Source organism: Elgaria multicarinata, chromosome 1, assembly GCF_023053635.1.
Source record: "Elgaria multicarinata webbii isolate HBS135686 ecotype San Diego chromosome 1, rElgMul1.1.pri, whole genome shotgun sequence".
NCBI lineage: Eukaryota > Metazoa > Chordata > Lepidosauria > Squamata > Anguidae > Elgaria > Elgaria multicarinata.
In genome coordinates this window covers 141,709,197-141,722,962 of record NC_086171.1, presented here as the reverse complement: position 1 = coordinate 141,722,962, position 13,766 = coordinate 141,709,197, and the positions used below count along the sequence as shown (strand labels likewise).

The window sequence follows — 13,766 nt, the reverse complement described above, 5'->3', positions numbered from 1 at the left end:
AAGCACATTCTTTTGTGGAAGACAAAACGTAACTGAAAGAAAGCAGCAAATGGTTTGAAATGAAAGCCACCACACCTGCAGCTTTCTTCCCCAAATCACAAACAAGAGTTCACACTGCATGCACAAATAAGAGTTGAGGAAAAACTCCAGATGTTCACCTTTACTCTCATGGCACAGTTATGCTGCGGTATTCAGTGCACCACTTCTTTTCCTTTTAATGTTATCAACTGAACTTTGCATCCCACCGTATCCTGATACTTCTGGACCAGTAACATGTTACAAAAGATGTTTAATAAAAAACAAACCCAAAACTATAGAATTACTTGGATCCAGACTTGCCGTTTAATGGGAGTTCCACGGACATTGGAAGAAGGGGTGGCGATTTTCTCCAATGCTCCTGCAGTTCCCAGAGCCACCTTCCATTCTCTTCTGGAGGCTTCCCCAAACCTCTGAAATAGTATGGGAGGTGGCACTTGGAGCTACAGGGAAAGGAGGGAGTCAGTGAAAATCATTGTCCCCCCTCCTTCCTCCAGCAGAAAGCCTCCATTGGATGCTAGTTCCCTCTGCAAATGAAAGGAGCTCTTCTGTCTGTGAAAGTAAAAGTCTGGATCTAATCCAATATATCAGTGGTGCTTGTAAGAAGACAGTTTTTGTCTATATCAATAGTTAGGATGGGCATACAAAATGATGAAAGCTGGATCAAATCATTTAGAGCCTTACAATTCACAATCAGCTTCTCAAATTGTTCCTGAAATATTAAAATCAGTGCAGAACAAGGAGAACTAACAGTCCATTCTGATTAGAAAGCAAGCTTCTTCCTCTTCCTGTTATTCAGCAGGCAGCATTACAGTCTCAGAACAAATCTTAATGGAAGTCCTATGTAGAATGTATTACCATAGTCACAATTTGAGAGCATGAAAGCATGCATTATGCTACTTTATAAGATTAAAAGGTGCAGCTTCTCACTGAATGGAATTGGTACTGAACACTCTTGGGTTCCCAAGGGCCCCAAATACCTACAAACTTCCAATAATAATAGGTGTTTGTTCCTGCTAGGTCAGGGGTGGGTTTGCTGGAGCTTATGGGAGGTTATCTACAAGTTTTCTAGGTCATAGGGCCAGGGCCTACTAACCAACATCAACTTAGTCTTTTCTGGATTCAGGTCCAGTCATCTTGCCTAAATCCATTCCCTAACGATGGACAGATTTTCCAGGGTTCTCAATGGAGTGGAGAGCTTCCAGGATACAGGAAGCTTCCCTCTTTAAAAACTCACCATATGCGGGGAGAGGGCACACTCTAGCACTTTGCTCTGCTAACATATGAAGAGAGGGGAGTGTTAGAGCATGCCTTCTCCTCGTGTGGAGACTTTTACCGCTTTCAGAATGCATGAATATGGTTAAACCAAGAATGTGAGACCAAAGATTGAAGAAAGAGAGGCAGCAATACTGCCATCACTCAAAATTTTACACTAGGTACAACATTGTTATTTCGCCATATTGGGCAACTTAGGCTAAGGGCCAGGATACTATTTCTCTTATTCCTATTTGAGAAACAGTGATTGTAGATATACTGAAAAAGAGCCATTTTTGGTCAAAATGCATTGGTGTATTTCACAGATGAGGAGGGATTTCATGTTTATTTACTGTAGAGATGTATCAAACCAGTTGCTTTTAATTTTTGTGACTATAGATTTGTTATATGGATTTGTCAAGTGTGAAATTCATTTTTAACATTGTTATTACACATCCTATTTTGATTGTTGTTTCTTAGTCCATTGCCATTCTTTAGGATCATAGAAGAGAAATCCTGTGAAAACTTGCCAAGTTCTACCATAACATCACCAAGCCATCGTGCTCAATGGCATCACATTAGTAATTTATTTCATTGATCTCCAATGAAGATAATCTACTGCGACCAGTCTCTGTATCACACTAAGGTAAGAAATTGGAATTCAGGCTCCAACTGAACCTGGAACAGCTGGATGTCTACCTCTAAGATTAACTTAGCAAAAAGAGAAGACTGGCCATTGAGAGGTCAGGGAGTCAGTTCTGGGAGTTGGTTTCTCAGGCAAAACCCAAAGGACTACAGAGAATGTTTCCATATTGCTTTCATGGAAAGTGGCATGGACAATGTCAGCCAGTGTTAGTTCCAAATGACCTGAATAAGCCCAAGTTGCAACAGCTTCATTTCCACAAGCATTTTCTCTGAACCAATTAGGGATACAAAGTGACTGATATAAATTATGAAAGGCTGACCCTTAAATACTACCAGAAGTAAGTCTTTAACCAAGCTAGTGGTCCCTCAAGTCATGCCTTATATGGATAAATGAAAGCCTCACCCAAACAGGTGTGCAAAGGATAGGAGTATGGAATCTTTATCTTTAGAGTGGGAATCATTCCCCACAGGAGATTTTGTTTTCTCTGTTCTTCATGGATAGGAAAGTAGCTTGCCAGGTACAATGTGGAGCAGGCAAATGACAAGAAGACAAATAGTTGGGCAGCACATTCCACCCGCTTGAACTAAGGCAACACGGGTTAAATTTCAATTCAACACACTGGTTGGATCTAATGGTGTCGTTCCACTTGTGCAATGGGACCTCCATGTCCTCTCCTTCCCAATGCAGCCCCCTGCGCCCTCGTCAAGTCTTCTACAGAGGGTTGGGTGACTCTCCAGAGCAGATTTGAGGTGCGTGCTGAGGGCTGCAGGGGAGAAGAGAGGAGAGAACAGGGAAGACACTTTGCACAAGGGGAAGTTCCACTGTGTGACATTAAATCTAAGCCAATATGTGGTATTGTATGTTTAACTGTTTATGGTTGGTTTTATTGAGCTCCCATTACCTATCCTGAGATTTGGGGATTGGGTGGGTTAGATACTAATTTTGGTTTATATATTATATTGTATTATAAGCTAATATTACTAGAACCATCTTGATGGCTTTTTAAAAAATAAGGTGGCATATATAAATACATACCTAGACTTGGTTTGGATGATCAGTGGAGGAAACAATGCAGTATGGGTTGTTTTCCTCACGTGTGCCTGTCATGCGACCAGCATTTCCCTAATTACCTGTGCGCGTCGCTTGAATCCGGCATGGCAGGGGTTGTTTCTTATCTACCCTAGGACCCATGGCTTGCAGTAGTGGTTGTGGAATGCATGAGAAGCCATGCCCACTGCACCGCATGCTGGGTTCAGATGACACAGCAACCTGCAATGTGGCATGGGCAATTGGGGAAATGCCAGTTGTGGGGGAAACCACAGTGTTTCCCCCACTGTGGCCAGCGTATCTCTTTTACAATGTTGCAGATTAGGGGTGTTTCTTTCACTGGGGAGATCGTAAAGCCTCAGAGTGAAATGGAAGACATCCAGGTAAAGTCAGGGTTGAGGACAGGGAAAAGGGGACAAAAAGCTGAAATCCATGCCCTTATCTAAAGCAAGGGCATAGATATCTACCATAACAATCAACATGCTGCTCACTCTCAATACTTAAACCCCATTTCTTTCATCCACATAAGTCCACTTACTGTTATTTTCTATGAGAATAGGGGAATATTTAAGTGAGTCTGGGCCACTTTGTACATAATGTCTCTCCTACAGCATGTACATTGTTATGGGTGGAAAATGTACACAGCTACTTTGTGCACTGGGAGTCACCACTGCTTCTCAGTGCACATACAGTTGGCAATGTTGACACATGGATGAATAATTCATGTACAGTGGTATGTGCACATATCATAAGTGCTTTTTTCGACATGGAACGTAAAAATATGAACCGTGTAGGAACGGTTAAGTCTGGAATATTTTTTAAAGTGGGAATGAACTTGACAAAACCAACTGAACAACAGGTAATTTCATAGCTAATGCTAGTGCCCTCCACCACAAGCTGATCACAGAAGGCATCTTCCTACACAGACACTAGTTTTAGACAACTCTCCTGAAGACTTTTCCTCCAATGTACTTCCTTATAAACCCCTAGACTATCCTTGCTCCACATATGTAAAGTATCTCTTCGTAACTAGGAAAAGTATGTAACACTCTGCCTTTTGGTCTTCTATGGTTGCTGTTGTTTGCCTTAGGCAATTTAGCTGCAAATTCCTGTATCTCTGGTCAATAATCTTAGAAACATCATGAGACAATAAAGGACACTTTTATTGCTATGTAATGAATTAGAAGTACTATAGATTATCATTGTTTTAAGCATTAATAATGGTCACCTAAGACAAATGCTTTCCATTTAGCTTCCATTTATTTGGGGGGTGGGATGGGAATGTGTTGATGGATAAATGCCTAGCAAGATTTTAGGGAAATGTCGACCCAGAGCATGCTGGAATGTGTGCAACACATGAACCAAAGCACGAAGTTCCATTAACAGGCAGAAAATAGGGAAGGCAATAACATCATATTGTATCATGTTATTGTTCAAAGTGTGTTCTAAATACATGAAAGCTCTACAGTTTTGACCAAAGGTTTTCAGAAAAATTAAACACTTGCATTCAAGCAAATCAAACAAATTAATACTCCATGGTCTTTGTTTCTGAGAGGTGCTAAAATGCAGTTATGAAAAAGGAAGTTATTATAAAGCATTATAAAGCATTTACATCTATTATTTTGAGAAAAATAATAGGTCCTTGGGAGGCAAAGAGAATGAAGGTGAACGCTGTAGAGTCATTACAGAACTGGCAGAGCGGGTATAACAGCCATCATGACTTATGAAGGGTTCATAATATGTTGTTATGCATGGTAAATACCTGCTGGGTATAAAGTTTTAAGAGGCTCCTTCTGCATATGAACCAAAAGCTTTGCCAACTGGATTTACTTAGCCAAAAGTAACTAAAATGGCTGCCACATGGGGCCCTATTTTATCAATAGGCAGGGCCAACTCTGGTCGAAGAGAACGTTTTATAATTTTGGATGGGGAGTCAATAATGCCAAGCTCTTCATTCCAGTAATTTATGGTTCCTAGTCAATCCAGCATTTGCATTCATAACACCAGAGCTGAAGGAATCAAAAAGGCCAAAGAGGCCAGCCTGCTTGCCATAAGGAAGCATGAGCCATCCACCAGTGCTAACAGTCCAACGGATGCAAGATATTTGGTAGGTTCTTCTGCACAAGCCAATTCAGATGAATCTGTGTGGCATTTCATAAACTCCTGAGCTGGCATAAGTCTTTGGTAAAATGAAATTATTGAGGGATGCCATGATGTTAAAAAAAAAAATCACCAACTTAGTAGAAACTTACCACAACAGACAATAGTAAAAGTGGGGAGGAGGATCAGCAACCAGGGCAATAGAGGAGAAAACAGAAAGTATTTTAATTAGGGAAAATCCAAAACAAATAAGCAGCATTTGGCAGCAAATAAACAAAACAAAAAAGTACTTTGAAAATAGGAACTGGATAAAAAGCATGCGATGGGTATTAAAGGCCACACAAGGGAAAATGTACAGCAAGAGGAAACGTCAAGTGCAAAGCAGTGGACAAGAACATAAACCATGGGTGTGTTTTACCATGCAATAAAACATTACTGAATGGTGTTAAAATTGTAACTGATGATGGGATATACTTCAGGGGTCGATTTAGCATCACACACATTGATCAGAAAAAGATGCTCACAGGCTGAAATCCCATTAACTGGTAACTAAAGAGCCACAAATTGGGGGGTACTTCACACATTATCCTTCTACCATGGTTGGCTCTTATGCCGTGGTTTGTGCCAATTTTAACAACACCAGGGAAACCCTTGAATTTCAGGAGGGGGCATTTGGTGTGGATAGAAGCAGACCAACTTTATGGGTGCCACTTTAAGCAAGCAGTTAACTGGGTGGAGAGGTGCCTATGTGTTTTGAGTTTGCTGTGGCAACCACACCAACGATGACATGCTTTACAGTCAAATTGGGCAAATTAAAAAGCTAAGTTTGCTTGGACACATCATACCAATAAGCAGCCAAGTACCTTTATATTTGGGGTTAAAATTAACATATCTAAACTATCACTTCTTGCCAGGACAAATGTAAGTACTTGAACCAACTCTGTTAAACCTGCCTAGTACTATGCCACTCAAGTAGCTAGCAGGCCCAAAAAGGTGGTTGATATGCCATGTACATCCTGGGATCACACATACGACAGTCCTACATCAGGTACCTATGAACCAAAAATTCAGGTCCCAGGTGGACAAAACTACACATTGGTGCAACAACTAAGCTTGAACCCTTAAGGCTTTCATTGCGGCTGGACGGGCCTGGAACCCGTGGCCTTGACATTACGTGCTTTGAGGATCTTTTGGCCCTGTTGGAATTGCTCTCCTGAACGGAAGCTCTAAAGAAAGAGCCAGAGCAATATGGGCCAGAGAAAGTCAGAAACAGAAATCATCACTTGTGTAGCATATTTTATGGGTAGTGGTGGAATGTTAAAACCATAAAAATATTTAGTAAGAACAAAAAATGGGGAAAAACAGTACATATTTCAGCTATGTACCAATTCTTAAAATCTCTTCCAAAAATGTGTCTATATAAAATATATAGGAGATACTGTTATTGGGTAGTATCCAATGTTAGTTCTACATAGGATAGACCCATTAAAATGAATAGGATTTAAGTTAGTTACAACTAACTTAATTCTACTCTACATAGGATTAACAATGGATACTACCCATTGTCTTCAAATGAAAGCTGAGTTTTCGTTGATACAAATGTAAGAAAGTTAAACACACTGAAATTAATAGGGCCTTAATGGTGTGGTGTGCTTTAGCTACAGTGATTTCCACAGGAATGGAATATATCTGACATTGTCTAGAATGTACCTATTCAGTAGCAAAAAAAAGGAAGCTAAGATACATCTGCCAGATGTCAGTGGTGACCCTGACAACCTGGGTGGGGTCTGCCTCCATCGAAGGGGAGGAGCTAACACCTGAAGAGAATGGAATGCCTTCCTGAGTCAGGGGAGAGCTTATCTATTTATGGTCTCGGCCATATGTCTGGGTATGAAATTCTAAAAGCCAGTATGAAGGGTCACATTAGAAATATATCAGTTGCTCTCAAACAGCTAAGCAAATTGCACTAAAATCAAGCATCTTTCTGCTTTTCATCCAAATTCAGACACAGCTGTCAAAAACTGATTTGAAGGTTTCGGGAGTCTAGCCCACATGGCAGACAGCTCAGGAAGCAAGGGGTTGTACAGCAACCAAGCTGAAGCAGAAGCACAGTTCATATACTTCTGTGGGTGGGGCTAGACCAGAGGTCATATAAAGCGGGAGCATACAATCTTTTCAAGGGCTGAAGTGGGTCTGCCAGGGGCCACTGATATGTGCATACATCCATGCATACACACACATATACACTCATTCACAAATGCACATACACTCACATGCACACTCATTCACGTTCCATTTCCCCCACATACACACACATACTGCCTCCCAACCCAGGACTTTTCCTTGCTAGCGATAACAAGGAAATCCCTGAGTGGGGACCCCACAACTCTGCAGGCCACACTGGACGTGGCCAAGGGCCTCATGCGGCCCACGTGTTTTGCACCCATGGTATAAAGGGGCACTAGCCAAGCTTTAGCTCAGGCAGGCAGGGGACACTCAAGAAATGGAGATGCTTTTCAACAATCACAAAAGTTCAAAGCAGAACTAAAAAGGCTGTTTGGGCTTACCTCCACATGTCATCAACTTGAATGGCATATTACTTTCATGGATGTGGAAGATGGAAAACTACTGTTAATGGACATGCTGTACTCATTCTTCAACATTCTTATTCAATAGCTGTTACCGTATAATGTTAAAAAAAATGAGTAGGCTCTTCGTAGGGTTGCTATCTTTTTTTAATGGTTGAAAGATGCAGATGGAAAAGCTGCCTGTTATGAAGCTATTAAAGGCCTTGCCGTTAAAAAAAGCAAAACACCTTATAACTCTAACTGTCCCTTCAAACTCTTGAGTATCAAGATGAACTCATGAGACTACTAGGACAGCAATCCAGCAATGTGATTTAAAGAAAAGGAAGTTTAAGGAGCAGTTTGGGGTTTCAGTAGGAAAATTTGCTGATGGTAAAATAGGCCAATAAAACTTGATGTGAATGACTACATTGTACTGGCTTAATTGGTCTTTTTATATTTTTTTTGCTTGTTCAAATCTTTCAGCATTACTTTTATGCCATTATAGCGAACTTGTATATGAAACTAGGAGGGCTTGGGATTGGCCTGGTTCAGATGATCAAGTTTTCAATTTAATAAGACGAAATATACAGAAGCTGCAGGCACTAGGGTGCAGAAGCTACAGTTTCTTGTTACATCCATACTGGGAACTATGGTTACTGGCTTCTAAACAAGCCGGGATATGGAAGCCAAATTTAAACCATAACTTCATATTCTGACTTGTTTAGAAGCCATCAACCATAGTTTCCAGGTTCAGACATAAGGAGAAACTATAGTTAATTGAACATTTCTTTTAAAAAAATCTTGCTGCTCATGCATATTTTGGATTATTAAGCCAACACCCTGATCATCTCAATGTGGCCACTACAAGGTGGGGCTGGTAGCTTGTATCTGACACAGGGTTTTTGGTAGGCTGCTCTTATTATAGACTGAGGTCTAATGTCATGGCTTAGGCCGTGATGTATATTCGGTCCAGATGCATTAGGACCCAATCACAGAACCAAAACGGTAGAGTTTACTCAACACTCATAGAATTACAGAATCATAGAATCAAAGAATAGCAGAGTTGGAAGGGGCCTACAAGGCCATCAAGTCCAACCCCCTGCTCAATGCAGGAATCCACGCTAAAGCCTTCAATCCACCCTTCAATCCACTCATTGAACTCTTATCTGCTAATTCCTAAGGGTTTTGGAAATAGGCCTAAATTAGAGTTAATTTCATTCTTGCTCAAATACTAGTTTTATGTTATAATATGAGCAAACATCTTTCTAATGGGAACCAGTTTTTGCGTTCAATGTCTTTGAGCATTAGAACTTAAATCGACCCCTGTGTTGGGGGTGAAAACATGGTAGGAAGAGATGATATTCTGTGTCAATATTGATGAGAAATGGAATATAAAAATAACAAACTAGTGATGGTAAAAGGTGGCTCATTCACCAAAGAACCTCATTAGTGTCATAATACAGAGGCATTCATGCACTACCTAAATTGTCTAAAATGACCACAACAGTTTTACTGATATTTCTTTAGTTAATTAATTCAGGTCAATAGCAGACAGCAACAGAAATACCCACAGCTAGCACATGTGGGCAAAGCATTGGCAGGAGTCATAAATCTATTAGTGCTCTTTACTAACTAAAACATTACCTACCTCCCAGCCAGTACTCTGTATAATAAAAAGTAAAAAAAAAAAAAGTATGTCACAGAAACAAAATCAGAACTCTCTTCTCAGAGGCCAAAATATGACCATTGACAATAAGGTGCTATTCACTTAAAATAGCTTGAATGTTTTTTAGCTGCCACACATTTCATTTAGCCCTTTCATTTCATTTAGCCCTGAAGAAATATTACAGTATGGAGAAAACTCTTTTCCATTACTAAGCATTAAAAATCAAATATGAACATGAATTCTCTGAGCATCTGCAATTATTATAGTATATTCATCATTTCATAATAACAGCACATTCACCATTGGCAAAAAAAAATCAGCTAATGAATTCAGTAGTTTAGTCCTGGTAGAGGAATTCAGTTTTTGTGCTGAGCTGTGCAACAAAATTCAGTTTTCAAGGAATGAAAGTCAACATTTATTTTGTGTTATTACTGTTTACCTCTATAAAGAGGAATGTAAATTTCCCATATGCACTTGCACTCTAGTTAAAAGTTATCAAATTTTACAGTGAATGGTCCAAGCAATATTTACCATATGATAAAAAGATTTACATTTATTTGTTCTGAAATACGTGTTCATTTAGAAAATAAAAATCTAGCAGAAATGAAAGACTATCACCTCAACCCAGCAGCACTACTGAGGCCCTGTGTAGATGAAGAGTTGCTCATCCCTAGAACGTCGGTAAGGGATCAGGAGTTGGCTGCAAGTTAGTGCCGATGAAGTATCAACTGCTTAGCTTCAGCTTCTGGTTTCAAGTGCTTGTAAAGAGGGAAGCCTTAACAGTGGCCCTGTTCAGAAGTCACCATAAACCACGGTGGTTAAGGCTTTTTTGTTAACCATCGTGGTTTAAGGTGATTTCTGAACAGGGCCAGTAGGATTAATGTTGGCCGTGGTTAAGGTCAGACCTGAGCTAAGCTTGAATTGCTGGGAAACAGTGGCTCACACAGGGTGGATGGAATTTGTGCCACAAAGGTGCTGTGGGGTGGGGTGCGGAATAACATGCCCACAAAGGCTCCAAAGGGAATGCTGGAGAGCCAGTATGGTGTAGTGGTTAGAATGTTGGACTGGGACTTGGGAGATCTGAGTTCTAGTCCCTAATCTGCCATGAAGCTCAATGGGTTGATAGGATAAAATGGAGAGGAGCCACCTTGGGTTTACTGCAAGAGGAAAAAGGGTGGGATATTACTGTGATAATTTTTTTTAAAGTCAAGCAGCACATGAGTCAAGCTTTCTAGGGAAAATGATCTGTGTGGAACATTACCTTAAAGTGGTCTTATTTTTACTTGCAGTCCAATCTTATCCTATCTACCGCTGCTGCGATATAGGTCTCGTCTTGCTTTGCCCCACATGCCACAGAAACATTTATCTTAGCTCTACACTCAAAGGCAGGACCATCCATTGTCACACAACTGCCACAATGCAGGCCAGTTTGCACAAGCGGAGAGCAGCTACAGCACCAAAAAAATAGGCACCTGCCAATCAAGTTGCTTGAGACGGCATTAAGGCAGGGATGGATAGCTTGTGGTCTTTCAGATGTTTTGGCCTACAATTCCCATCAGCCCTAACCAGCATAACCAGTAGTGAGGGATCGTGGCAGTTGTAAGCCAAACATTCTGGAGAGCAACAGGCTGTCCACTCCTGTTTTAAGGGAATGCAAACAAGAGGGGGGAAATCCTAAGGGTTCATTCATTCAAGGTGACCCAATGGGGGAAAAATACAATGGTTAAAACACTTTAACTACATTGGATACTTTCTAGTGTTGTGAAATCAGCCTTCAATTTGGATAGCAATGGATTTGTAGCCTGTAGAGATGAAAACATAGTACTTGATAGTTGCCTAACCCAGGTGGAGTGCTATGGAAAAAAGAGGAGTGATCTAATTGCTATCTTTGACTGGTTTTGCAGATCCTACACTTTGTAATGTGCTCCATGGATTCCCCTATACCAGAATGCTTTGGTGACATGAAAAACAAGCACAAGTAGGTTTTCCTGTATGTTGTATAGGGGCAGGGGGAATTGCCCTAATACATTTTTACGATTCCCTCACTTGTAGATCCTGAAAGCAGGATTCCAAGTCATTACCTGGTGAACTATTTTGCTGAATGCCTCCTGGAGTTTACCATGAATTGTAGCCAGTTTCTTGGCATCTCTGTTAGCTTCATGAATCGGAATAAGGATTTTGTAAACCTCGTTGACTGCTTCATACATGCCAGCCTGCAAAACAGTGGATGTCAGATGGATCTATTGATTTGCCAAAGAAATACACACCAAGAACCCCAAGTACAATATGTGATTAAAATGCCTCAGTTATGACAATGAAATTGAAATGCTTGTTTAGGATGCTTTTGTTACTAAAGTGGAATAAGTCATACATGACAGAAGTATTATGTATTAAAAAAAAAGAGTCAGGTGTGAAAATTATGGAACTGTATATTTTGTCTCTGTATTCTGAGGGCTGATGGTATGCATCAGCCCATCGTAGTGAAATGTTTGCGCACCAGCAATATATGCCCTTAGGTAGCAGCTGTTCAGAGCTGCCAGCAGTCAACATGTTTACTCCAGCCTACGGAACCCAAGCCTTTCAAAGATTATGCCAGCTGCATGGATTTCCGGTAGCTCCCACAAGAACCACTGCCTCGTTTCATTAGGCTTTTGAACACATGTGCTGGCAGCAGTACACACCTATTCAATAGTTTGTGTCTCACAATACTATTCTAGCACAAAGGCCAGGGTACAAAATATACACATACCCCAACATGTTTAATGAACACTTGTGTGTATGAAAAAACCCTGGCTTTTCCCATAAAAATATTCACAGAAGGGGATCTGGGAATCCACATGCCCTTATTTTTGCCTCCCTCCTTTCACTACCTTCCAGGGTTCTAGCCAAATCTGGAATCTTATTGTTTGCTCATTCACTGGATTGTATTTGTGTTAGCTCAATGACTCAGAAGGCTGGTTCACAAGATCCAATTAGGTTTTGATCTTGTGAACCATAGGTTATTTAAGCCATATTGGGCTGCGGTGTGTGCCAGCTGGTATTTTGCATATTCAACCTCTGACGGGGATTGCTGTGTCATCTGAACCCAGGCACCATGGGTTATGTGAGGGTTAAACAACTCTTACATAACCCTAGAACAGAATATGGTGGGCTGTTTTAACCTGTGAATCAGGTCAGTAAGTTGAATTCAATGAATGGAACAACCCAGGCCACCTAGCCCCCGGGCAGCATGCTTAGGAACACATTATCCCCTCCCTTGGGACACCCGATCACACAGCCTCCTGCCCATCCCCACTAACCAATCTCTGTTGTAGCTGGGTCCAAGAATATGCAAGTGGCTCCCAGCAGAGAGGGGAGCAACAGGGGCTGATGTATATCCAAAATGGAGCTCAAAATTTATAGCCCTTTAAATTGAGTTTCAATCCCCTTCCCCACAGTTCATGGTAAGGCTAGCCCCAGACTACAGGAATTCAAAGAATTGTAGTGCTCATTTAAAAGGCGTCATAGTGAATACTGAACTCACTTATTATAGTTGGATCATTGTTGATTACAATGTGTTTTGGAAACAGAGCTCAGCAGTGCTCCCAATGGCATAAAAATGTGTGGTCCAATCCATAAACATCTTCATTCAGTGGTATTTCCACTGAAATGTCTCCATTTCATTCAATTCAGTGGAGATACTTTATGGTGTCCTTCTGAGCTGAGTGCCCAGTGTTTTCTAACATGTACAACCCTGGCCAGTCGTACTATACAACCATAATGGATTACTAAACTAAATACATGCATTAAACTCTTCTACCATGGAGAAAGAGGCTGCAGCTTGTTCCAGCAATCCAACCAGACCTGCTTCTGTAAAATACTTTCCAGAGCATATCCCTTCTTCATCTGGTGACACAACATCATCAGAAACTGCAGATTCTTCTAGAACATTTGAGGAGATGTTCTGAGGAAATATAAATGTTTACTTTCAGCAGCAAAAATGTCAGTGTCCTATAGTACTGACCAAACAACTAAACCTTTCTTTACAATTCATACTCAGGCAATACTCTGTGTTGAAAGGTATCGTTTTGCTAACGCCCTGTTCTAATGGATTACATCAATAGGCATTTAGCAATATGTAATGACCCTAGGTCTGTTTTTTGGCACATCGTTTTTAAAGCTGTTATAGTGGTTTTAAATGTATGTGTATTTTGCTTGGTTTTGTGGTTTTTAATCTTTGTATATTGTTTTTAAGTGTTTTATCTTATGTGAATCGCCGTAAGATCTTCAACTATGGGGTGGTATACCTAACACAATAAATAAATCATCATCATCATCGTCATCATCATCATCCAATTAAACTTTAATATAATAGGATCATTCCTATGATTAGACCTAGCAAAATATAATGTATTTTTCTAGAATAGGAAACCAATGAAAATAAAAAGGCTATTAAGAGTTACTACCATGT

The 13,766-nt window shown here is 40.5% G+C and overlaps 1 protein-coding gene across 6 annotated transcripts in view; it reads right to left on the bottom strand.

The window, feature by feature from the left end:
• Positions 1 to 13,766, bottom strand: part of DOCK7 (dedicator of cytokinesis 7) — a 143,232-nt gene that overhangs the window by 11,879 nt on the left and 117,587 nt on the right. For 4 of the 6 annotated variants that reach the window (XM_063138024.1, XM_063138033.1, XM_063138049.1 and 1 more), the window contains 3 exons: positions 13,116 to 13,259; positions 11,398 to 11,529; positions 9,299 to 9,313 (listed from right to left, as the gene is read on the bottom strand). In XM_063138024.1, the coding sequence (XP_062994094.1) occupies positions 9,299 to 9,313; positions 11,398 to 11,529; positions 13,116 to 13,259 (291 nt within the window). The remainder of the gene's footprint in view (positions 1 to 9,298; positions 9,314 to 11,397; positions 11,530 to 13,115; positions 13,260 to 13,766) is intronic. The other 2 variants (XM_063138041.1, XM_063138065.1) reach the window with 1 other exon arrangement.